The sequence below is a fragment of the Archocentrus centrarchus genome, chromosome 7, assembly GCF_007364275.1.
Source record: "Archocentrus centrarchus isolate MPI-CPG fArcCen1 chromosome 7, fArcCen1, whole genome shotgun sequence".
In the NCBI taxonomy this organism is placed as follows: Eukaryota; Metazoa; Chordata; class Actinopteri; order Cichliformes; family Cichlidae; genus Archocentrus; species Archocentrus centrarchus.
In genome coordinates, this window is record NC_044352.1 from 37,545,887 (window position 1) to 37,571,301 (window position 25,415).

Below are 25,415 nucleotides of genomic sequence, written 5' to 3' on the forward strand. Positions count from 1 at the left end.
AGAAGCACTACCCTAAAGTGAGATTAAGGAAATGTTGGGAATGTGAGATAAAATGATCAAGTTCAGAAACAAACGTCCTCGGACAGGTTTTTGTTGAAATGCCCTGCAAGAGAATATAAGGAAAGTGTGCCAAAAAAGGCCAAAAGTCAATGAAAAAGAAGCAGAAGGAGAAGATTACGTGAAGTGGAAAAAAGGAGCATTTAAGTTTAGTGATCCTCTCCACCTCTATCTCCGCAAGCATCTTTGTCTGTCTTTCAGGGTGAATACACTTAATAAAATGAGTTTATTTCTTTACGTTCTCTTTTGTCATTCTGTATACAGTATTATTACTTTTTAATATATTATTTGTTGTTTATAAAGTTCTATAAAGTACATTTTTCTTATTAATAAACAAAAAAAATTGTGTTTTTTGGGGGGGCAGGAACAAATTAATGATGTTTCAATTCATTTTTATGGGAAATTTTGATTTGACATACAATCAAAGTAAGTTATGAGCTAAGTCACAGAATGAATTAAACTCATATGTTAAGGTTTACTGTACTTAAATGTAGAAAAAAGTGCTTGTATGAGTGTGTGTGTGTGTGAGTGTTTGTGTGTGAATGAGTGAATGAGATGTTGTATAAAGTGTTTTGAGTGCTCAAGTAGAAATGTGCTTCAGAATCTGTCCATTTACCATTTACACGTTGACTGGTTGGGAAAACTGTCTTGAATATCCTAGAGAGTATAAAGAACTGGTCCAATGTTCTGTGACATGAACAGAAACCACATTGTTCCTCCTGAAGCTGAGGTTCCACTAACAGATGGACTCTCCAAAACTCTGACATAGACCTTCCCAGGGAAGTTGAGGAGTGTGGTGCCCCTGTATTGGAGCACACCCTCCAGTCCACCACTCTGGTTTGCCAATCCAGAGGTACTGCCCCAGACCACCATGCAACATTGCAGACACATCAACCAAGAGATTTCCACAACATACAGGACCTGTCATCATTGCTGCTATTCGTGTTTCTCAGCCTGTTCTGTCAGAAACTGCATTTAGTTTTGCCCAGTGGGCACCCTTTAACACTGTTGCTTCTCCTGAGACTGTGTGCAATGCACTTGTGTCTGCCTCAAAAACTGTTGCTCCTCGTGGAGTCATGGAGACTGTGAGCTATGCTCTTGGGTAGCACCTAGCACAATATTTAGTGAAGGTTACCAATGATCTTCTCACAGCCTCTGACAGTGGACTCATCTCTGTGCTTGTCCTGTTGGACCTCAGTGCAGCTTTTGATACGGCTGACAACATTTTATTACAGAGATTAGAGCATACTATAGGTATTAAAGGTACTGCACTGCAATGGTTTGAATCATATTTATCTAATAGACTCCAATTTGTTCATGTAAATGGGGAGTCTTCTTCACACACTAAGGTTAATTATGGAGTTCCACAGGGTTCTGTGCTAGGACCAATTCTATTTACATTATAAATGCTTCCCTTAGGCAGTATTATTAGAAAGCACTGCATCAGTTTTCATTGTTATGCAGATGATACTCAGCTTTACCTATCAATGAAGCCAGATGACACACATCAATGAATGTCTTAAAGACATTAAGGCCTGGATGACCTCTAATTTCCTGCTTCTAAATTCAGATAAAACTGAAATTCTTGTACTCGGCCCCACAAATCTTAGAAACATGGTATCAAACCAGATACTTACTCTGGATGGCATTACTTTGGCCTCCAGTAACACTGTGAGAAATCGTGGAGTCATTTTTGACCAGGATATGTCCTTCAATGCACATATTAAACAAATATGTAGGACCGCTTTTTTGCATTTGCGCAATATTTCTAAAATTAGAAACATCCTTTATTAGAGTGATGCTGAAAAGCTAATTCATGCATTTATTACTTCTAGGGTGGACTATTGTAATTCATTATTATCAGGCTGTCCTAAAAGCTCCCTGAAAAGCCTTCAGCTGATCCAAAATGCTGCAGCTAGAGTACTGACAGGGACTAGAAAGAGAGAGCAGATTTCTCCCATATTGGCTTCTCTTCATTGGCTCCCTGTTAAATCTAGAATAGAATTTAAAATCCTTCTCCTCACCTACAAGGTCTTGAATAATCAGGCACCATCTTATCTCAAAGACCTCATAGTACCATATCACCCCAACAGAGCACTTCACTCTCAGACTGCTGGCTTACTTGTGGTTCCTAGGATACTTAAGAGTAGAATGGGAGGCAGAGCCTTCAGCTTTCAGGCCCCTCTTCTGTGAGCTGTGTCGTTCCACTGAAAAGGAACTTCTGGAGAGGTTAGTTTGGTGAAGGGTAATGTACCTTATTGATGTTGTGGATGAATCAACAAATTGGCAAAGCCTAGAAATTATTGTAGGTGTTTTCAGGTGACTGGAACTGGCCAACTACCAGCTGCTTGGACCCTAGCTATATCTGCTTTGATTTGCCAATTCTCAATAATGTACCCTAGAAAGGAAGCAAAATCAGGGATGGCTCGAGAGTTTTTCACAATATTATTTGTCTCATTTTATATATATATATATATATATATATATATATATATATATATATATATATATATACACACACACACACACACACACACACACACACACACACACACACACACACACACACAACATAACATTGAGGTGTTTTATATTATGTTTTATATTATAAATTTATATATGTACTGTGTTAAATTCTGAAATCAATTTAATCTGTTTTTCAGAGCAGAAATGGAGAGAGGATTATCTAGAAAACATATAATTGAAGGTAAGATTGTTAGCTGGGGGATGTGCATATTTTTACTGATATTTTTAGGGTCATGAAGAAATGTTCTTGTGTTTCTGGGGTTTTTTTAAATAAACAATGTAAAAAGCTATTTGATAACATTTTCCAAAGAATTTTCTTAGGATGTAAAATGAACAAATTTGGATTTGTTAAGTGTCTTTAGCACCAGGCTTTGTGGGCTTGATTATAGTTTAAAAATATCTCAAAGTCTTTTTGAATAATATCATCTGTTTCGTAATTATAACTATTATTCAGTTGGCATTATATTTACGATTATGTTAATTTATCCAGTTGGAAATAGGTTTGGATAAAAATCTGTATATAGATGTATACTTGCAGATGTAATTTTTTAAACCTACTCAATTCAGGCAGACAGTTGAACTTCATTTGCATCTTATTTTATTTCAAATCCTACGTTGTAGTGTAACCCACATACTACTGATCGGTATGAATGGGCCCTGAGTTCGTATTCAACGACATTAATTACTTAACCACTATAACATCACACACTCTACAATTGGAATAAACAATACCACACTTTAATTAGAAAACCACCAAAAACACACTTAAATCAATATTTCAGTTCTTTCAGGTCAATTAACGGTTCAAATATACATGTCTCCCCACACCCAACAGTCCCAAATAAGGTTATCAAACAAAACAAACCCGTTGCAGGCCTGATTCGGAGCTCGGGTACGGTGAGACCAGAAACTTTGCGGTCCTTTCACTCAATTAGAGCCAAAATAAAATAATAAGCCAACAGTACCTTTTTCCAATATGGCGGTGCAAACGTTCAGTCCACGTTGTCCCACACAGGCAAGAAGCACAGGGAATACCCGTCTGGTCGCCGTTTCCCACGTAGCCAGAGGAACAATGAACTATAGGTAGCTCAGCGCGCTATCTGGGATCCTCTTTTGTCTGTGTGCGGTAAGAGTCAGCCGAGTCCTGTAGCGATTAGCCGGGCTAGCCAACCGCAGCTTTCAGACGATCAGCGCGGCTAATTTCCGCTCGATTATCCAGCGAGCAAACCACGACTTTCAAGTCCAAACACTTAGAGGCGTAGGCTGCGCCAAATTAAACTGTCCTCCTTCCGTCCACCTGGCCGATGTCCGAACACGGAGTACCAGTTTAACTCTCCATAAAACTTTCACTTTTTCAGTCAAAGTCTAGCGCACCTCTCTTCTCGGGTCTCTCTTTTTCCTTCTCCCCCGTGCACACTCACACCACCTCCAATCAGCAGCCAGTACAGAAACAGGTGACTAAAATGAAACACTAGATTGGCTTTCCTTCACAACAAATGAAATAAACAAATAAAATAGAATATTTATGGCAAATTAATTATCTTAACACCTTAACATTTGAAATTTTAACATTCACATAAATGCATTTAACCACATTCAATCAACTTATTTATGTCCATTTCCTACAGGGCTACACCCTCCCCCATCAACACGTCTGATGTCCTCAGCAGACTAACATCTTAAGTAACTTAATGAACTGCATGGTAACAGGAAATGGGTAAAGTGTTTAACATTAGCTGTCTTTTTAGCCCTTTCCAATCTGTATCACAATACCTCTGTGTACAATAGTCAATGGTTGATCTCGAGATTTTCCTGGTTTATCATAGGTCAACCTTACTACTGGTTTCACTGACCTTTTGGGCCTAGTCCTCTTTGTAGGTAGTCTTGAGCCAGGGCTACTAGACTGTCTTACACCTTCATCATTGTTCGAACCATCGTCAGGCTCAGTGCTGGCTTCATGGTCAGTGTCACAGTCAGAGTCTACAGGAGAATGATCTGGTCGGTCAGAGTGGTTGTCACTCAGTGGAATGCAGTCTCCCACCTGTTCCCCTCTACTCACAGTGTCATCCCTCCTCTGAACCATTTTCTCAAAATAAGTCCTATAGGGTCTAGATGGCAAACCACCCTCAAAATCAGATGACTCACTTGAACTCACCCCTTCACTTTGTATGGAATGATGGGTGCTAACCCTCTCAGGCCGCTTCTGGCTGTCTAATCTCTTTGCTCGCTTATTGGATGCATCCTGCGAGTACTCCATCATTGGGATTCGCACTAAGTCTCCTATAGGAAGAAGATTATCCCTATGTAATGCCCTGACTCTGTCCTTGCCATTCTGGGATTTTACTTTGTAGACCGGCAAGTTTGGCATTCTGGCCACAACAACATAGGGAACGTCACACCAGCGATTCTCAAGCTTGTGTTTCCCTTTTATTCCAAGATTTCTCACCAACACTCTGTCACCTGGCTCTAGAGTCTGGGCCACAAGTCTCTTGTCATAAGTCCTCTTGTTTCTCAAGTGCGACTTGCCAGAGGCTTCTGCAGCCAGCTCATAAGCCTTCTGCAAATCCTCCTTCAGTTTGGTGACATAGGAAGAGTGCTGATGTTCTGCCCTTTCATTTAGATGTGTCCCAAAACACACATCCACTGGAAGTCTAGCTTCTCTTCCAAACATCAAGAAGTACGGCGAATATCCGGTAGCATCACATTTAGTGCTGTTATAAGCGTGCACAAGATGTGTAACGTACTGACTCCATTGCCGCTTCTTTTCCTGCTTCAGAGTCCCTAGCATTGACAACAAGGTCCTGTTAAATCGTTCGGGCTGAGGATCACCCTGAGGATGGTACGGAGGAGTCCGCGACTTCCGTATGCCAAGGATTTTCAGCATTTCCTTAATGAGTCTCGACTCAAAGTCTCGTCCCTGATCCGAATGAATCCGGGCTGGCAAACCGTAGTGCACAAAATACTTCTCCACCAAAACCTTGGCGACTGTGAGAGCCTTCTGGTTTTTGGTTGGAAATGCTTGGGCATATCTTGTGAAATGGTCTGTGATCACTAGCACATTACTTATTCCTTTGGAGTCAGGCTCCATGGACAGGAAATCAATACAGACCAACTCCATCGGCCCTGTGCTGACTATTTGGTGCAGTGGTGCAACTCTTTGGCATGGAGTTTTCCTCAAGAGGCACTCTCCACAGTTTTTTATGTAGTGTTCTGCCTCGACAGACATCTTGGGCCAGAAGAATCTGCTTCGGAGCATATCAACTGTCCTTTCCACGCCCATATGACCTAAGTCATCATGCATGGATTTCAGCACCACAGCTCTGAATTCAGCAGGTAGCACCAGTTGGTAAGTCTTTTCTCCTGCACGACTTATACTCAGTCGGTGAAGGAGTCTGTCTTTCATAATCAACTTTCCCATTTCTCGTTTCATGGCAAGTAAGTCTGGGTTTGTCTTTATCTCATCTGGCCATCTGCCACTCTTTATGGCCTCAATGGTTGGTCTTATTACAGGATCTTGTTCCTGTGCTGCCATTAGCTCAGGCTTGGACAATTGCCTCAGATTGTTCAACTCCAAGTTTGTAGAAAAGGTGTAAGCATCAGGCACACAATCTGGATGGGCTCCAAGCTGCTGCGCGTATCTTGGTGAGTCCTCAGGAGAATTAAGGCCACCAACTCTCTGGCAAATAGACTTAACACTCTCCTGAGAGATGTTTCGCATTTCTGTCTTCCTTTCTCCTGGCTCCATCCGGGACAACAGATCAGCATCAATGTTGTTTCTGCCAGGTCGGTAAACAATGTCAAAGTCATACACTGACAAATCTGACAACCATCTATGTCCTGTCGCATTGAGTTTTGCTGACGTAAGGACATAGGTTAGCGGGTTGTTATCAGTGTACACTGTAAAGCGGACTCCATAGAGATAATCGTGGAATTTCTCAACCACAGCCCACTTAAGAGAGAGAAATTCCAGCTGATGGATGGGATAATTCTTTTCTGATGAACTGAGTTTACGGCTGGCAAATGCAACCGGATGAAGCCCTTCAGGATGCTCTTGATACAAGACTGCACCAAGACCTGACAGGTTAGCATCCACATGCAGCACATATGGCTTACTAGGGTCGGCAAAGGCTAGAACTGGTGCATTCGTGAGGCAGGTTTTAATAGCTTCAAATGCCTCGGTGCACACTTGATCCCATCTGTCTCCAAAGGGATCCCTCTCATCCAAATAGGTATGATTCTGCCCTGTCTTGGGTCTCCTTCCCCGCTGAGTTGGGGCGTACCCTTTAGTGAGGTCTGTCAAAGGGCGGACAGTGGCTGAGTAATTGTGGATAAACCTCCGATAGTATCCACAAAACCCTAGAAATGATCGCAAGGTCTTAAGGTTGTGCGGCCTGGGCCAGTTCACGACAGCCTCCACTTTGCCGGGGTCAGCTGCGACACCTTCTGCTGACACTATGTGACCCACATACTTGACTTGCGTCTGACAGAACTGACATTTGTCAAGTGAAACCTTGAGTCCTGCCTCTTTGAGTCTGTCCAACACTTTCAGGAGTCTCTCTTCGTGCTCCTCTAGTGTTTTTCCAAACACTATTAAGTCGTCCAGGTAAACTAGTACCTGGAGCAAGTTCATGTCACCGACGACCCTCTCCATCAACCTTTGGAAGGTCGCAGGAGCTCCAGTGATGCCTTGAGGCATCCGCTCAAACTGATAGAAACCTAGCGGACATATGAAAGCAGTTTTCTCTTTGTCTTCCTCCTTCATGGCTATCTGGTAGTAGCCACTCCTTAAGTCCAGGACGGAAAACCATTTGCTTCCAGATAGACAATCCAGAACTTCATCAATCCGGGGGGTTGTGTATTGATCAGGCACAGTGCGGCTGTTGAGTGTGCGGTAATCAATGCACATTCTGACTTCTCCGTTTTTCTTTCGAACAATGACAATTGGAGAGGCATAAGGACTCCTAGACTCCTTAATTATGCCTGCTGCCAATAACCTCTGTATGTGACGACGCACATCATCAATATCAGCTGGAGCAATGCGTCTGGACCGCTCACGAAATGGTCGCGGGTCTGACAGACGAATTGTATGCTCTACATCTCTGGCTAACCCCACATCAAGTTCATGAGAAGAGAATACATCGGCCCTTTCAGACAATTTCTGACGGAGCCTGGCTTTCCACTCCTCTGGAACAGGAGATGAGCCAAAGTTGATAAGACTGACGTCAAATCCCTCAGACACCAGCTGTTGTTCTGACACGGTTGTAACAACATCAGTCGTGCACAGACAGCCTAAGGTGGTGCCAACTGGAATCGTTATGTCTTTAAGTGACTCGTTTTGCAGAAGAACTGTGAAGTGGTTAGCATCCACAGCATTGCTTGGGATTGTCATGGACTGTAACAATACACCAGCGGGAAGAGGGTTGGTAGAAGAAGCTTCTACCATCAAGATCTCATGAGGCAAGGGCTGTTTTAGCTCAACTTTACAGGTTGCTTTACAGCTGCTCCCTGCAGGTAGCACAAGAGAACCAGGACCCTGCCACTTGACACACCCTACTTCATCATCATCATCTTCTTCCTCAGGGCAAGCGCTGTGCACCATCAAGGGTGAAACAGACACACCTGAGGTACCCTCACAGAGCTGGGCTAGCCTCTTGGGAAGGTTGGCACTGGCATTGGTTCCTAAAATCACTGGAGTCTGGTCAGGGCCTGGGGGGTCAGGACATATCAGTGCTAGGACTGACATAGTGGTTGGTGCTCCCACTACTTTCTTTGGAAACTCTATGTCCACCACCACATAGCCACGATATGGGTAGCTTGAATCACTCAATCCCCAAATGTTTAGCCGACTCACAGGGTGAATAGGGATATCTGATAGGTATCTCTGGTACCAAGACTCAAAGATTATGCTGACTCTTGAGCCGCTGTCTAATAATGCATTATACAGGTGCCCATTCACTTTCAGTGGCTCTAAAGATGGTGGCCCAATCAGGCCTTCTGGAAGCCCATGGGACTCCAACACGTCCACTGCAATTTGCCTAACTGTACCAGCCACTTCTTCGGGGATGGTTTTACCTGTAGCTGGTTGGGGTTTACCCCTGGTTTTCTTGAGAACTCCAAGGAGTCTCTGAATAACCTTGCTCTGGTTCTCAGGCTTGTTACACTTTGGCGCTATGTGGCCATTTTCCCCACAGTGGTAACAAAAGCGTTCTTCTGAGTCAGGTGACTGCCTGGCTGATGGAGTCCCCACCGCCATCACAGTTGGAGAAGCTCCTGCCTGACAGGACAGCCGTGTACCTACTTTCTTTTGCAACTGCTTCACTTGTTTCTTTAGGGCAACCACTTCAGGGTCCACATTATTCTCTGAAGCTAGCTCTCTGCTATCCAGCTGCTTTTCACCCTTCTCTGTTTCTGCAGGAGAATGGGTAGCAAGTGCTGCAAACATGGCTTTTACTTCTTTGAGTTCTGCTTTCAGGCTCTGTATCTCAGATTGCCTGTTGTCAGCTTGTGGCTTAACTTGAACCGAGCTCACTGAGCGGTTCAGCTTAACTCTGGAAGCTTCATATTCTTCCTCTATGCGAATTTCTCGCAGTAGTTCAAGGAAGGTTGGGGGTTTGGTCCTCCTCTCTCTAAGACGGAGGTTAATTAGCATTAAGTCAGCCTCTACTGCACCTTTAAGTAGCTGCTCAACACGTGCGGTGTCCATACTGTTAACTGGGATACCACCTCTTTGTACAACTTTTGTAAAAGCACGCTCTAACCTGCGGATAAAATCAGACAACCTTTCCCCAGGTTGTTGCTGCAACAGTCTAAAGGCAAAATACAAGTCATCTCCGGACTCTGCCAGTCCAAAGGCACTCTCTAACGCCTCTAAACATCCTTCAGGGGTCACATCCGGATCAGATAAACGCACTGCTTTTATCACATCTAACGCTGGCCCCTTTAAACTCTCTATGACTCTCCTCCTTTTTTCTTTTGGAGAGCCAGGACTCTCTTCGACCAGCAGGTATGCTTGCTCTAACCAGTGGTCAAATTGTTCCTCACCGGCTGGGGTGGGGATGTTACCTGAAAAAATTCTCAGGCGTCGGTGTCCTGCATTCTCTGGGGACGGTTTAACTGTTTTGTCCAGCAGGTCACCAACAGCACGCAAGATGGACTCAGTAGGAGACACCGGCTGTGATCCAGCCAATAAAGCTTGCACATCCTCGGCAGTCTTTCCTTCAGCCTCCAACAGAGCTTTCAGTTTACCAGCAAAATCTTCCTCAACCCCAGGAGTTTCAGCTACTACACAAATTGGCCATGCTGTCAATCCATCGGGAGAGCGAACTTCTTTTGGGACTGCTGAGTCAGTCACTTTTTGTCGACACTCACAAAGCACTAACACTTGATTGTCTGTGTCACTTAGCATTCGTCCTCTGACTCTTACGCGCCCAAGACACTTGATAGTCTGTAGTGCATCTTCTATCTGCGCAATCTCTGTGTGCTCTGGAACTACAGTCAGTAAAGCATGACTTTCATCTAATGTCTCTCCCCTACACCAGTTCTTCAATCTGGTCACTAGGTTGGTATCCATGTCAAAGATCCTCTATTAACCACTTAACTGGCGGCTAAAAAAAACAAAAAACGCCTGAAAAAGCATACCCAAATTAAATCAGCTGCTGTTCCTGAACTCTTTGGAGTACACACAAAAGTTTAGTGTCTTTGCGAAGCAGACAACCTATATTTTTCATTTATGTAGTCAAAAGCACTGTAACTGTAATGAGTTTGTAGCTATTAAGTTTGGAACACAGAAAAAGTAGACAATTTTTGCCTCGCCTAGATTTTTCCTGATTGTTATCAAGTAACTACACACTGAATATAGAAGGTAACGACTGGAAAATACATTGGAGCTGTAGAATGAAGTCTTTTTGTCGTGCATTTCGAATTTCATCAAGATAGCACAAAAGCCTATTGTTTTGTAAAGGTTTTTGTGCATTGATGCCCTGGCGTGCTCTCTCATGTGCCATTTGGATAGTCCAAGTGCCGCATCTAAGCCCCCTTTGACATGCAAATTTTAAAGGGCTGTAACTCCTCAATGCTTCAACATACAGTCATCAATGAGGGCTCTAATCAAAGATACTGTCCTGAGGAATCCTGTACTACACACAAAATTACTGAATAAATCATAAATAAAGCCATATTAATCCAATAAAATATGAATGACACTATTGTACATTGTAAAAAAAAGAAATAGTCACAAAACAAATCACCATTTCTGTAAATGCTATTTTATTTTTCAGAGTAATGTAAAAAAAAAAAACACAGCACAGCAAACTGCAACTATTTACAATTATTCTGCTCTACCCCCACCCCCCCTCACATGGAATTTTCAATGTGCCACCGGTTATAGCAGTCTCTGTTTGGGACAAAGCACAATGGCTTGTCACATGTGGTGCACTGGCCCTTCTGGCCTGTGCTGTAACAGGCATTAGATCCTCTTCATCAGATGAAGAAGCCTCTTCCACCATCTTCTCTTTGGCTGGCTGCCACTCATGATCAGAGGTTCCCCTAATTTGTAAAAGAAGGAAAATGTCAGGCCTTCATGCACCAAAAACCCAGTCATTTTTCAGTGATTCCCTTACACACACAAATAAATATATCAAAATGTGTATCAAAAAAAGTTACAGTAAATGCAGACAGTGCATACACACATAAAATAAAAACCACACAATCCTCCCAGTAGTCCTTGTCTGATACAAAATGTACAACCTCCTCCCATACAATAACCCCCACCCCCAACTTGTAAAACTTTAGACACTTACTGGTCATCTCCATCGGAAAACAAATCTTCTTCTGATGTTGGATCATCAGTTGAACCCAAAAAGTCTGATGCTGAAATGTCGCTCTCTCTCCGTGTGAGCAATTCCACAACCTCCTGAGCGCTGAACTTGGTCTTGCCGGCGGCCCGCTGTGCCATTTCGCAAAACTCCAAAACAATGATGCGATCACGACGAATCTCAAATGAAGCTCTGAGACGTTGTCCACCTCACCTTGCCCTTTTATCGGGTGATGCTGACGTAATAGAGAGGTCCGCGAAACCCCCAATCGATACTTACAGTACACCTTTCCCTACCCCCAAACACCTGGCACATTTCAATACGTAAATCACACCACTATACAGCGCCCACGCAAACACACAATATAAGTGGCGCCACAGCGGCGCACGGTTATATTTTCTGTGTAATGGTGCATGCCAAGCTCAGCATTACATACATATTTACATCAGAACGGCATATAATACGAGGACGAGCTGAGAATAAAAACTTACCTTCTGCCTTCTGAGTAACAGGTGTTCATTTGCAGCGATAAAACTGGTCAAATCAGCGACGACATTCTCTAATACAAAATAATCCACTCTCGTGAGTCATTTAGTCACTTCGTTGAATAAATGTAGTCTGTTTTTGATGCATTCTGACAATCCATTGCCGAGAGAAAACATTGTAAATACTGTTTATGCACGTCAGCGCATAGACTCCTACTTCCTGTTTGGTTTACGCATGGAGGACGCAGCAAATACGCACTGAATACGCAGGGAGTTTATGCCTTCATGTGAAAACACACCCCATAGTGCCATATACCCACGTGTCGGGAATTTTATTGGCTATCCATCTGTGGTTTTAGATTTCAGGTTAGAGTTGACCGATAAGAACGATTGGAGAACATTTGGGGGCATGTCCTTAAATGTCACATGACGCTCTCTGGATATTATTGGCTCAGGAAAATCCATTTCATAACATGATTGGCTAAATGAGGTGTCAATCGAATTCTGAGGGTCTAGTCTGTCATATAAAAGCATCGTGAGGGCGAACGGCAGCGTTACTGTGACGCTATGAGGCTTCAAAGTCGGAAATCGCTACAGAGGGCCCGGGGGCGGGCCCTTGCCAGTTAACAGGTTAACAGTCCCTCGTGTAATACAGTTAGAAACTCAATACAATTTTTTTTTTTTTGGTTTGTTTGTTTTTATACACATCAAATATAACACAATCCCAGTGGTGCCTCCATTTATGTAACCCACATACTACTGATCGGTATGAATGGGCCCTGAGTTCGTATTCAACGACATTAATTACTTAACCACTATAACATCACACACTCTACAATTGGAATTAACAATACCACACTTTAATTAGAAAACCACCAAAAACACACTTAAATCAATATTTCAGTTCTTTCAGGTCAATTAACGGTTCAAATATACATGTATCCCCACACACAACAGTCCCAAATAATGTTATCAAACAAAACAAACCCGTTGCAGGCCTGATTCGGAGCTCGGGTACGGTGAGACCAGAAACTTTGCGGTCCTTTCACTCAATTAGAGCCAAAATAAAATAATAAGCCAACAGTACCTTTTTCCAATATGGCGGTGCAAACGTTCAGTCCACGTTGTCCCACACAGGCAAGAAGCACAGGGAATACCCGTCTGGTCACCGTTTCCCACGTAGCCAGAGGAACTCTGAACTATAGGTAGCTCAGAGCGCTATCTGGGATCCTCTTTTGTCTGTGTGCGGTAAGAGTCAGCCGAGTCCTGTAGCGATTAGCCGGGCTAGCCAACCGCAGAACAAAATGTCTTCTGACAAGTAAATTTTGCAGAGATAAATTCATTGCTCTCGTGTAAAATTTTATTGCTTCCACGCTCATCATATCTATAATGCACACAACTACACACAAATGCAATCTCGATAACAACTATCAACATAACAGAGAAGAACATGTGAGTGCAAGACTTGACATCATGTCATTAAAAATAGTATAAATTTAAAAGGAAAATTGGTATATCAAATGATAATACACTCCTGATCAAAATCTTAAGACCAGTTAAAAAATTGCAAGAATTTGCATTTTGTACTATTGGATCTTAAGAATGTTCTAATTAGAGCTTCACAATGCTAAAAGAAGAAATCGGCACAAGAGACAAAAACCTTTGAGCAGTGAATTTATTGAAAACTGCATTTACACTCAAACATGATTTTTTCAGCTGATCAAAAGTTTAAGACCATAGCTCAAAAAACCCTGAAAACCCCCTCAAAACAGAAATCAAAGTGTCAAAAAAAGGACTCAGTAATGAGCAGCTCCACCATTCTTGTTGATCACTTCAAACAATCGTTTGCTTGCTTGATGCCAGTGTTTCCAGGAGGCTAGTGGGAATGTTGCTCCAAGTGTTGAAGATGGCTTCACGAAGGGCATCCACTGTCTGGAACTGATGTCCATTTTTGTAAACTTCCCTTGCCATCCATCCCCAAATGTTCTTAATCGGATTAGATCAGGGGAACATGCAGGATGGTCCAAAAGAGTGATGTTATTCTCCTGGAAGAAGTCCTTTGTCAGGCGGGCATTGTGAACTGCAGCATTGTCCTGTTGAAAAACCCAGTCATTACCACACAGACGAGGGTCCTCAGTCATGAGGGACGCCCTCTGCAACATCTCCACATAGCCAGCTGCTGTTTGATGCCCCTGCACAACCTGAAGCTCCATTGTTCCATTGAAGGAAAACGCACCCCAAATCACCCCAAATTTCTACACACCACAACCCCCCCGCCCCCCACTGTGCCGTGTAGAAAACATCTCAGGTGGGATCTCCTTGTCATGCCAGTAACGTTGGAAGCCATCAGGACCATCAAGGTTAATTTTTTTCTCATCTGAGAAGACAACTTTCTTCCACCTTTCAGTGTCCCATGTTTGGTCACCCTTGCAAAGTCCAAACGGGCAGTTTTGTGGCGTTGAAGAAGACGTGGCCTTTGAAGACGTTTTTTGTTTCTAAAGCCCTTCCCTCACAGATGCCGTCTGATGGTTATTGGGCTGCAGTCAGCGCCAGTAATGGCCTTAATTTGGGTAGAGGATCGTCCCGTGTCTTGACGGACAGCCAATCGGATCCTGCGGCTCAGTGCTGGTGAAATTTTTTTGGGTCTACCACTTGACTTTTTTGTTCCTTAACCCTCAGGATCATTTAAAAAATCCAAAATGACTGTCTTACTGCATCCAACCTCAGCAGCGATGGCACGTTGTGAGAGGCCTTGGTTATGCAGCTCAACAATCCTACCACATTCAAAGTCAGTGAGCTTTTTTGCTTTTGCCATCAGGAGGTCTGGACAGTGTAAAGACTCGACAGAAAATGACATGGAATCCAAATTTTTGCACAGATTTTGGCTTTTAAAGGCTGTGGTCTTAAACTTTTGATCAGCTGGAAATATCATGTTTGAGTGTAAATGTAGTTTTCAAAAAATTCACTGCTCTAAAGTTTTTGTCTCTTACGCCGATTTCTTCTTTTAGCATTGTGAAGTTCTACTTAGAACCTTTTTAAGATCCTACAGTGCAAAATGCAAATTCTTGCAATTTTTTAACTGGTCTTAGGATTTTGATCAGGAGCGTATATTACTTAAGATACAATATTAATTTTTATTTTAAGCATCTAGCCCTCACACTGTCTGCTGAGAAGAATTCTGGCGCTTGGACAAATGTAGTTGATGATCCCTGACCTAAACAAATGTAAAACTATTGAAAAAAAATGAGAAAAGATGAGCAAGGGAAAATTTGAGTGTCCTTCACATGTAAAACCATTCCTGTTTAGGGGTTGTTGTCTCATTGTTGCCCCTCAAGTGCACCTGTTGTTAATTTCATGAAAACCAAAGCAGCTGAAACTGATTAACAACCCCCCACCACCACCCCACTCCTGCTACTTATATGAGCAGATCAATATCCCAGAGGTTTAACTGACCTGATGCTGAACTGATTAAAAAGTATTCAACTTTTTTGAACAGTGTATAATAATAAATTCACAAATGCAGTTACAGTTAAAGTGTACAGCAACAAACAAAATGATAAAACAATTTATTTTACCTGCATTCTGTTAGCTGTTTTTGGCTTTTCTGTTCTATGCTATTCAATTCTATTCTATTCAATAGCTTATGATTGAAATTTAAACATATTTTAATTCTGATTTTTAATGTCCCTGTCAGCTGTAACATTTCATGTTAAGAGGCTGTAGTATGAATAGTTACCCAGATTAAATTATGCAAATTAAATATAAGGTATCTTTATAAAACAGGTCTGAGAGCATCACTCAACAGACTTCAGCTGGAGTATGTCGATGTCATTTTTGCGAATCGGCCAGATCCTAATACACCCATAGAAGGTACGTATATACTCCCACCCACTAATGGGCTAGTGTGGTAGCACTTTTTTAAACTCTGTCTTCTTTGGTTGTTTGTTTGCCTGTGCACCATTTTTGCTGAGCTTATTGTAGATTCCTTCTTTAGAAAAGACCACAAAAGAATCTGCTGGAGCCCTGTAATTAGCCAGCTGACAAAATCACATAGAAAAGTTTTCTTTGGAGAATCTGTGAATCTCCTGGGCCAAAGTCTAGATCTTCCAGCATTATGTCAAAATTTCTTAAATCGTGACTTATATGATGATGAGGTAACATTTTCTAAGTAATGAATTCAGAACTCTGGTTATTCCAGAGTTCACAAACATTTTCTTCCAAATGCATGGGCCAAAACATATTTAGAACCCTTTGATACATAAACCATGCATGAGTGTATCTGTATGTCCCCTATCTGTTTTAATAATATGCTTTGTATATTAAATGTGATTTTATTTATATAGCGCCAAATCACAACAAACAATCGCCTCGAGGTGCTTTGTATTGTGGGTAAAGACCCTACAATAATACAGAGAAAACCTGACAGTCAAAACGACCCCCTATGAGCAGCACAGTGGGAAAGAAAAACTCCCTTGCCCAGTGTTTTGTGTTCTTGTCCTCATGGTTCTATTTCATTGCGTTCATTTAGTGTTCTGTATTTTGTTATAGTTATTTAAATTCAATTGCTGTTCCCTGTGTTGCACTCCAGTGTCTGTCCTGTTCCTCTGCCATGTCCCTGGCCTCATGTGCAGTTGTATTTAGTTTTCTTCTCAGTGTTGTCTAGTCTGTGTTCTCTGTGTGTGGTGTCAAGTTTGCATTTGGTTCCCCGACTTCTCACTTCCTGTTTTATTTTGCCCTCCCCTGTCCCATGTGGTTTGTGTTCGGCTTTACTTCCCCTTGTCTCATTTCTGTAATTCTGTCCACCTGTCCCCAGCTGTCTCTCTCTCTCTCTACCTGAGTACCTGGTGTGTGTGTGTGTGTGTGTGTGTGTGTGTGTGTGTGTGTGTGTGTGTGTGTGTGTGTGTGTGTGTGTGTGTGTGTGTATTTAAGGTCTCAGTGTTCCTTAGCAGTGTTAATTTCGTTGACAAACTATTTTTGTCATAGTTTTCATCAACGACCCTTTTTTTCATGACGAAAATGAGATAACTGAATAAAAACTACCTAAAATGATAAAAACGATGACGAAATTAATCAACACTTTCATCAACAAATGAAAACAAGACAAATGCTTGTGGGGGACGACATCCAATCAGAACTTATTTAATTTTGTGACAGGCCAGGACAAGTTAGGAAAACATCCAATCAAACGCACAGTTGCGCAAATTTGCTCTAAACCCGGGAAGGACAAACTAGCCTGTGATTGGTCGTTCCTTCCGATAGAACTAAGTTATGTAACCAATGTCAGCAGGGAGAAAGAGAAGAGCCGATGTATGGACACATTTGTCCTTTGACGTTGTGACAAACAAAACGATGTGTAAACCATGTGGGGCGACTATCTCGGGTAAAAACACGACAAATCTTAAACGACATCTGCAAACCAGTCACCCAGATCTCCATGCAAAGGTCAGCATTTTAATGTCATGCAGGGTAAAGTGTTTTTCCCAGTTTGTGTTTAGAGAAAATCTCCACACCGCGCTGGATCAGCCTTTATAATCTTAGTCCTGAACACTGCCCTGTACCTTTCAGAGCGTCCTGCTGTAAAACGCTCGGATTATCTCAGTAAGGTGGTGTTAATGATCAGGTGTGTGGGAATCTGTCATGTGTGAGCGGTGTGCCAAGCAGGGTGGACCCAAATGCAGAACTCCAAAGGCAGGACTGAATTAAAGTGATGAGTTTATTTACAGAAAGTAATCCAAAAATATACAAAACTGAGGTTGACAAAGTGACACCAGAACAGAACCACACCTTCATGAGGGAGGACGCAACAAGGAACAGAGGGAAATGCAGACAATAAATACACCGGGAATGATGAGGGAAAACAGGAAACAGCTGGGGAGAACAGATGGACAAAATCATACTAATCAAACACAGGAAGCAAAATGCCACACAACACGCAGGGAACACAGGACTGTCAAAATAAAACAGGAAACACCTAACAAGGTATAGGCAGACTTAACACAGGGGGCTGGCACACAGGAAAACTAAACATGGACCAAGGAACAGGGAAAAAGACGAAAACACAGACACAGGGGAAACAGGAACAATGGGAACTATAAGCTCACAACTGATGAAGCCAGAACTCAGATGAATAAGGAAGACCAAAACAAAAGTAGAAAATAACAAAACCCAGTGAAAACAGAACTAAACACAAAATTTTGTGTAAGTGTGTATAATGACCAATTCAAGGGAACTGAAGAAAAAGCATTTACATTTTACACCCTTTATATTTTAGTCGACTAAATCGACTGTAGATTTAGTCGACTATATTCTTAGGATAATTTCATCCACTAAAACTAGAATAAAACTAAAACTATTCAGATGACTTAATTATGACTAAAACTTAATTACATTTTCGTCAAAAGACTATGACTAAAACTAAATGAAAATTTGCTGTCAAAATTAACACTGCTCTACAGGAGACTGGTTCTGAGGCCCAGTCCATGCATTGAGGTGAGCCAAACTATATCAGCCGGAATCTCTCAATATGACGTACTAGCTCAGGCTCCTTCCATACCAGACAGGTGCAAGGCTATCTAATAATACTGCATAAGGAAAAAGGTTTGCTGTTTTGCTTGACTTAAGATTTCTAATGATTTTAATAGTTTCTACAATCGTTTTAATATTTATGATTTTACCGAGGAGCTTTCTGGTTTTAAGAGTGTGCCCTCAGATGTCACAAACACAGTACACATTGATAGTGGAACTGTTTTTAATGTCTTTCGGAAGACTAAGGAGAGAAAAAGCTCAGGTCCTGATGGCATTGGAGGCCGTATTCTTAAAAACTGTGCCCTGCAGCTGGCAGATATCTTTAGCTTTCTTTTTAACATGTCTCTTAATACTCACAGGGTCCCTCAGCTTTGGAAAGCCTCAACCATTGTTCCTGTTCCCAAAAGTAAGGACACTCGGTCCTTGAATGATTTTAGGCCTGTTACCCTCACCTCATTAGCAATGAAGACATTTGAAAAGATTATTAAGGGAATTCTTTTATCTAGAGTTAGAGAACATCTGGACCCACTTCAGTTTGCTTACAGGTCAGGCAGGGGAGTGGAGGATGCAATGGGAACCCTTTTAAACATGATTTTAAGCCATCTGGAGGCACAAAAACCTTTGCAAGGCTGCGTTTTGTTGATTTCTCATCTGCTTTTAACTGTATTCAACCACACATTTTGGCTAAGAAATTACAGTGTTTTTGTGGTATTAATTCTGGCCTCATATGTTGGTTGATTTAATTTTTAACTGTACGTTCTCAGAGGGTGAGGGTCAACGGTGTTCTTTCCGATGTCCTCTTTTCTTCTACTGGGTCTCCTCAGGGCTGTGTTCTTTCACCCCTTTTGTTTATTTTATATACTAACGATTGTCACAGCCGGTATCCACATTTTAAAATTTGCTGATGACTCTGTGATCCTGTCCCTCCTCAGCAGTGATGACCCAGATCACGGACCAGTGGTCAGGGATTTCACTGACTGGTGTGAGTCCTCCTTTTTAAAGATAAATGTTTCTAAAACAAAGGAGATGGTCATTGATTTTAGAAAAAACAGTGCAGTCGTTGTGCCTGTGGTTATTTCTGGGGAAAATGTTGAGGTCGTGGACCAGTATAAGTATCTGGGAATGATCTTGACAACGGGCTGACTTTTGAAGCCCACGTAGACTCACTTTGTAAAAAGGCCCATCAGAGGATGTACATTTATCGGAAGCTCTGTGGTTTTAATGTGGATTCAACTTTTATGAAAATGTTTTATTCTTGTTTTATTGAGTCGGTTATTACTTTTAATCTCATCTGTTGGTTTGGTTTTTTAAATGTTAAGAATAGAAATAAACTGCTAGGAGTTGTAAAGGTGTGTGGAAAAATTGCTGGCACAGCCCTAAGCAACCTCACTGACCTACAAAAGGTGAGGTCAGTGAAAAAGGCCAGACTTATCCTAGCAGATTTAGACCATCCACTGCACCAGGAGTTTAAGTTGCTTCCTTCTGGATGCAGATACCGAGTACCAGATTGTAGGACAAATAGATTGAGGGAATCTTTTGTCCCAACAGCAATTAGGTTTTTAAATGATCTGTTGTGATTTAATGTTTGTTTTTATGTTTGTTTTTATGTATGTTTTCATGGTATAACTGTTTTTAGATTACTGTACTACTGGCTGTGGGAACAATTGCCCTTAGGGGATAATAAAGATCTTTCATTGACTCGAGCACTCAAAGCACTTCCAAACTAACGTCCATACCAGGAATGCACCGGGAGAGACTCGAGGTTCAGCATCCTGCCTGATGTGCAGTTCATATAGGAACTGCCACTAAAGTGCTTTATAGCAATGAAAACAAGTAGATAACTTACAAATTTTGGAAAAAAGTAAAACAGAATAATAAAAATTGAAAATGACAACAATATACATATCTTGAAAAATAAGATATGAATTTGAAATTGTAAAACAAGTGTATAGTACTGGCATAACTGTATAACAGAGAGATATAAGCTACTGGAGCGCTTGTAGGCTTGTAGGAGTAATCAGGTATAATGAAAAGCATAATGAAAAGACTAGAGCCAAAACGCTGTCAGTGTAAAACGTATTAATTCAATTCAATATAATTTGGTTTTACAGTTGGCCTCCACCAGTTGTAATCAGTATAGTTTTGTATTGGTTCTCAGGCAAAGGCCAAAAGATAACAGAAAACAAAGCAAAGAAAATGTGAGCAAGGGCGTGCTTGGGGGTGTGCCTGCGGTGTAATTGGCTGTTTTTGACTACTTTTGATTTTACCTTTATATTTCACCTTAAGAAGTGCTTACCTTGCCTTGTTTGGTATCATTTTTTTTTCAGCACAACCTCAGTTGTGTGACTGTAATGTTATTTTTTTATTTTGACATAGTGTATTAACATATTGGACTAGAATCCCACAAAAACTTAACCTGCTAACTGGCCACTCCAAAATCACCAAAAATGCCTGAAAAAGCATACCTAAGGTACATCGGCTGCTGTTCCTGAACTCTTTGAAGTACATGCAAAAGCTTGATCTCTTTGTAAAGAAGACAAGCTATATTTTTCATTTTTCCAGTCAAAAATGCTGTAACTGTAATGAGTATGCAGCTATTAAGTTTGGAACACAGACAAATTAGACAATTTTTGCCTCGCCTAGATTTTTCCAGTTTGTTTTTATGTAACTACACACTGAGTGTATCGACTGGAAAATGTAATGAAGCTGTAGAATGAAGTCTTTTTACCGAGTATTTCAAATTTTATCAAGATGGCACAAAAACCTGCTGTTCTGTAAAGGTTTTTGTGTGTTGATGTCCAGGCGCGGTCTCACATATGAGCAGCCTTTGTTATACAAACTTCAAATGGCTGTAACTCCTCAATGCTTCAACATACAGTCATCAATGAGGCTCTAATCAAAGATACTACCCTGAGGAATCCTCTGCTAAACACAAAGTTACTGATAATGTGAATTCATTATAAGTATAGACATATAAATCAGAGGTTGCCCTAATTTGTAAAAGAAGGAAAATGTTAGGCCTTCATTCACAAAAAGCCCCCCAGTCTATTTTCAGTGATTCCTACACATACCCCAAAATATATAAATTGTATACTGATCAACAGTTACAGTAAATGTAAACACTACATATACACATAAAGAAACCACAATCCTCCCAACTGTCCTGATATACAATCTATAACCTCCTTGCAAACAATTACCCCCACAAACACAAAGGAACCCAAAGCCCACCACAAAGCAAATATCAAGAAAATCAATAAATGTTGCTCTTAGCCATTGTGTAACTGCCTTGAAGGCCCATCAAGACATACATATTTACCTCTAAATGGCATATAATATGAGCACGAGCTGGGAATAAAAGCTTTGTGTTCATTCTGCAGCGATAAAACGGTCGAATCAGCGACAAAGTCCTCTAATAAATATTAATCCACTCTTGTGAGTGACTTTGTCACTTTGTTGAAGAAATATAGCTTGTTTTGAGATATTTATACAATCCGTTAGTGAGAAAAAGTACTATAAAAACTCTCGAGTCACTACAAGACCCATTTCTTGTAGCGACATTATGTGCTTTACGTAACGAAAACACTAGATGGCGCAAGAGCTTCCGTGACATTAGTTTTCATTCAGTATAGTCAGACTTTCATTCAATATATTCAGAGTTCATCCTATATATTCAGACTCTCATTTTAATGTATATAATATTTCCTAAACTGCATTCCATAATATATATATATATATATATATATATATATATATATATATATATATATATATATATATATATATATATATATATATATATATTAAAATAAGAGTCTGAATGTATTGAATGAAAGTCTGAATATATTGAATGAAACTTGAATATATTGAATGAACTCTGAATATATTGAATGAACTCTGAATATATTGAATGAAACTTGAATATATTGAATGAACTCTGAATATATAGAATGAACTCTGAATATATTGAATGAAACTTGAATATATTGAATGAACTCTGAATATATTGAATGAACTCTGAATATATTGAATGAACTCTGAATATATTGAATGAAACTTGAATATATTGAATGAACTCTGAATATATTGAATGAACTCTGAATATATTGAATGAACTCTGAATATATTGAATGAAACTTGAATATATTGAATGAACTCTGAATATATTGAATGAAAGTCTGAATATATTGAATGAAAGCTGTGGTCACGGAAGCGCCATCTAGTGTTTTCGTTACGTAAAGCGCATAATGTCGCTACAAGAAGCGGCACTATGAGTCAATCTGCAGTTCATCTTCACTGTTTCATCGTGGAAGACCAAATGCAGCGAACCTCTCAGGTCAGACAGCTCCTGTATGCAAGCTAACATTACGCAGAGCATGTACAGGCACCCTCCAAAACAACAGGCGCCGTCTAGAATCTGAGATGTGGATGTGGAAGGCATGTTCTGCTTATTGTTAGCTTGATACGCAGGAGCTGTCTGACCTGAGAGATTCACTGAATAAAACTCTTCATCAGTAGCATGATTAGGAACACTGCTGCTAGCATTATGTTGGCCAGTTCATGCATTTGCCAGGGTGTTAATTAGCTACTCATTATTTAGGATTTCTGCCACTAAATTCCCTGCAGACTGACTCATAGTGCCATTTCTTGTAGCGACATTATGTGCTTTACGTAACGAAAACACTAGATGGCGCAAGAGCTTCGGTGATGTCAGTTTTCATTCAATATATTCAGAGTTTCATTCAATATATTCAGACTCTCATTTTATATATATATATATATATATATATATATATATATTAGGGGTGGGACTCGATTAAAAAAATTAATCTAATTAATTACAAGCTTTGTAATTAATTAATCGCATTTTAATCGCATTTCAATATTTGACATGAGAAATATTAATTTAAGTTTAGTTGATGAATGAATCAATATACATAAGCTTAAACATCAAAATTTTGTTTATTTTCCCACCAGTCTACTACACAGACCAACGAAGGCCGGAAGTGCTCCTCTGATAAGCAAACACCTGAAACTAAAGTTAAGCATCATAACTGGATAGTTTTATTCAACATTAATGTCTCACTTGTTATAGTTGAAAATTAATCATTCTCTCAGCTGTATTCCTCGATGTTGAAATGTGTTATGCTTGTTTTAACAGCTTATTTTGAATTAAAGACTTAAAATTAAACCACAAAAAGGAGAAAAAGTTCGTTCTCCGTTTAACCAGCTGTTTTTACACAGCTGTGCTTCACACTCACGGTTGCTAGGCGACATGAGCTACGCAGAGGTGACGGCAGCTGATATGAAGGCTAGCCGCTCACTTCCGGCCTTTGTGGTGTTCGTGGGCTGCGAAAGACGTGGGCCAGGTCCTTCGCAGGATGCGGCCCCTAATTTGGACATTGTGCGTCGATATAATCTGTATGCCTGGAACTCGTGCACTGAGAAACGTTCCACGGTGCAAAGTGCGATTAAAATGCGTTAAAATTTTTAACGCGTTAATTTCCCCGTAATTAATTAATCGAAATTAACGCGTTAAAGTCCCACCCCTAATATATATATATATATATATACATACTGTCAGTGGCAGGGGAACAATATGAGAATAGCACCCCACCAAGGCTGGAGATGGAGCAATACTGGAAGAGCATATGGGAGAAGGATGCATCACACAACACCAATACTCAGTGGATAGTGGCTCTAACCACAGCAACCTCCCTGAACAGTGGCAGACATCCAGGAAAGAGTCTCACACTTGAGGAACTGGACAGCACTCCATGAGCACCTGGCAGCACAAATGAACCAGCTGATAGAGGCTAAGACACACCCCGAGTGGTTGACTGAAGGGCAGACCAGGGTTATAATAGTTTTGGATTTTACATTATAGTTTAGTTTTAGTTAGTTTTTACTTTTTTTTCTCTAATTCAGTTAGTTTTAATTAGTTTTCAGAGTGGTTTTGCTCGTTTTATTAGTTTTTATTTTTGGTTTCATGCTTAGTTTTAGTTAGTTTCAGTTAGTTTCAGTATTAGTTTTAGTATTTTCATACCTAATCAGGTGCAAGATTCAAGGCGCAAAAGTGACTATTGTGTAATGAAAACTTGACAAAAGATACAGTTTAAAGAAATATATTCAACAACCAGCTGTTCACAAGACATGCTAAATTTGTGTAACATTAAGGACACACATGAACATCAACAGGGAGAAACAAAGAAAAACATGAATTCCCAAACTCAATAAATTCTACAATAAACTCCACAATAAAGTTCAGCATCAGTGCAGCAGATTAATAACGCCTACATGTGGTGTTAAACAAAAACAAACTCTTTGAAGGAGTCAAAGCTCAAATCCATCTGCATCCTGATGTTCTCACCACCTGAAGCTGCTTCTGTTTTGGAGCTAGCTTGGTTAGATGCTCGCTAATTAAACCTGCAGGGTCTTTGCGGCCTCTGTACACAACCTACAGAAGTTGCCGACCTCATGTCCGCATTTATGCTTGTGTAGCTGGATTGTGTGTGTTATTACCTTGTGGTCGTGTGCAGGTGTTTGTACTCAAAGAACCTCCATACGGGACTCTGCCGCTTTCTCGGCAGACCGCAGCAATTACTTTGCGGACCAGCGCGGTGAGCGCACGCACATGCGCACTCACACAGTTGTCCTGTGGCGCTCCCAGCTTAAACTCGGAGAGCGGAAACAATGATTTCATATCAATCCACAAGGCTTAAAATGAAAGTCAGTTTATCGATAATTTCAGTTAGTTTTAGTTAGTTTTGTAAACTCACAATTCAGTTTTAATTAGTTATCGTTTTTTCCTTTTAATTATAGTTTTTATTTATTTCAGTTAACGACAATGTTTTTTCAATTTCAGTTTTCGTTATTTCGTTCGTTTTCGTTAACTATAATAACCCTGGGGCAGACAGTCCTGATCCCCAAGGACCCCCAGAAGGGACCAGTCCCATCCAACTACCGGCCCATATCCTGCCTCAGTACAACATGGAAACTCCTGTCAGGA

The 25,415-nt window shown here is 40.8% G+C and overlaps 1 protein-coding gene across 1 annotated transcript in view; it reads left to right on the forward strand.

Moving 5' to 3' along the window:
- The window catches only part of LOC115783400 (voltage-gated potassium channel subunit beta-2-like), a 123,487-nt gene that overhangs the window by 50,751 nt on the left and 47,321 nt on the right, over positions 1 to 25,415 (forward strand). Inside the window, exons 8-9 of the mRNA XM_030734208.1 lie at positions 2,721 to 2,764; positions 15,665 to 15,751. Of these exons, the coding sequence (XP_030590068.1) occupies positions 2,721 to 2,764; positions 15,665 to 15,751 (131 nt within the window). The remainder of the gene's footprint in view (positions 1 to 2,720; positions 2,765 to 15,664; positions 15,752 to 25,415) is intronic.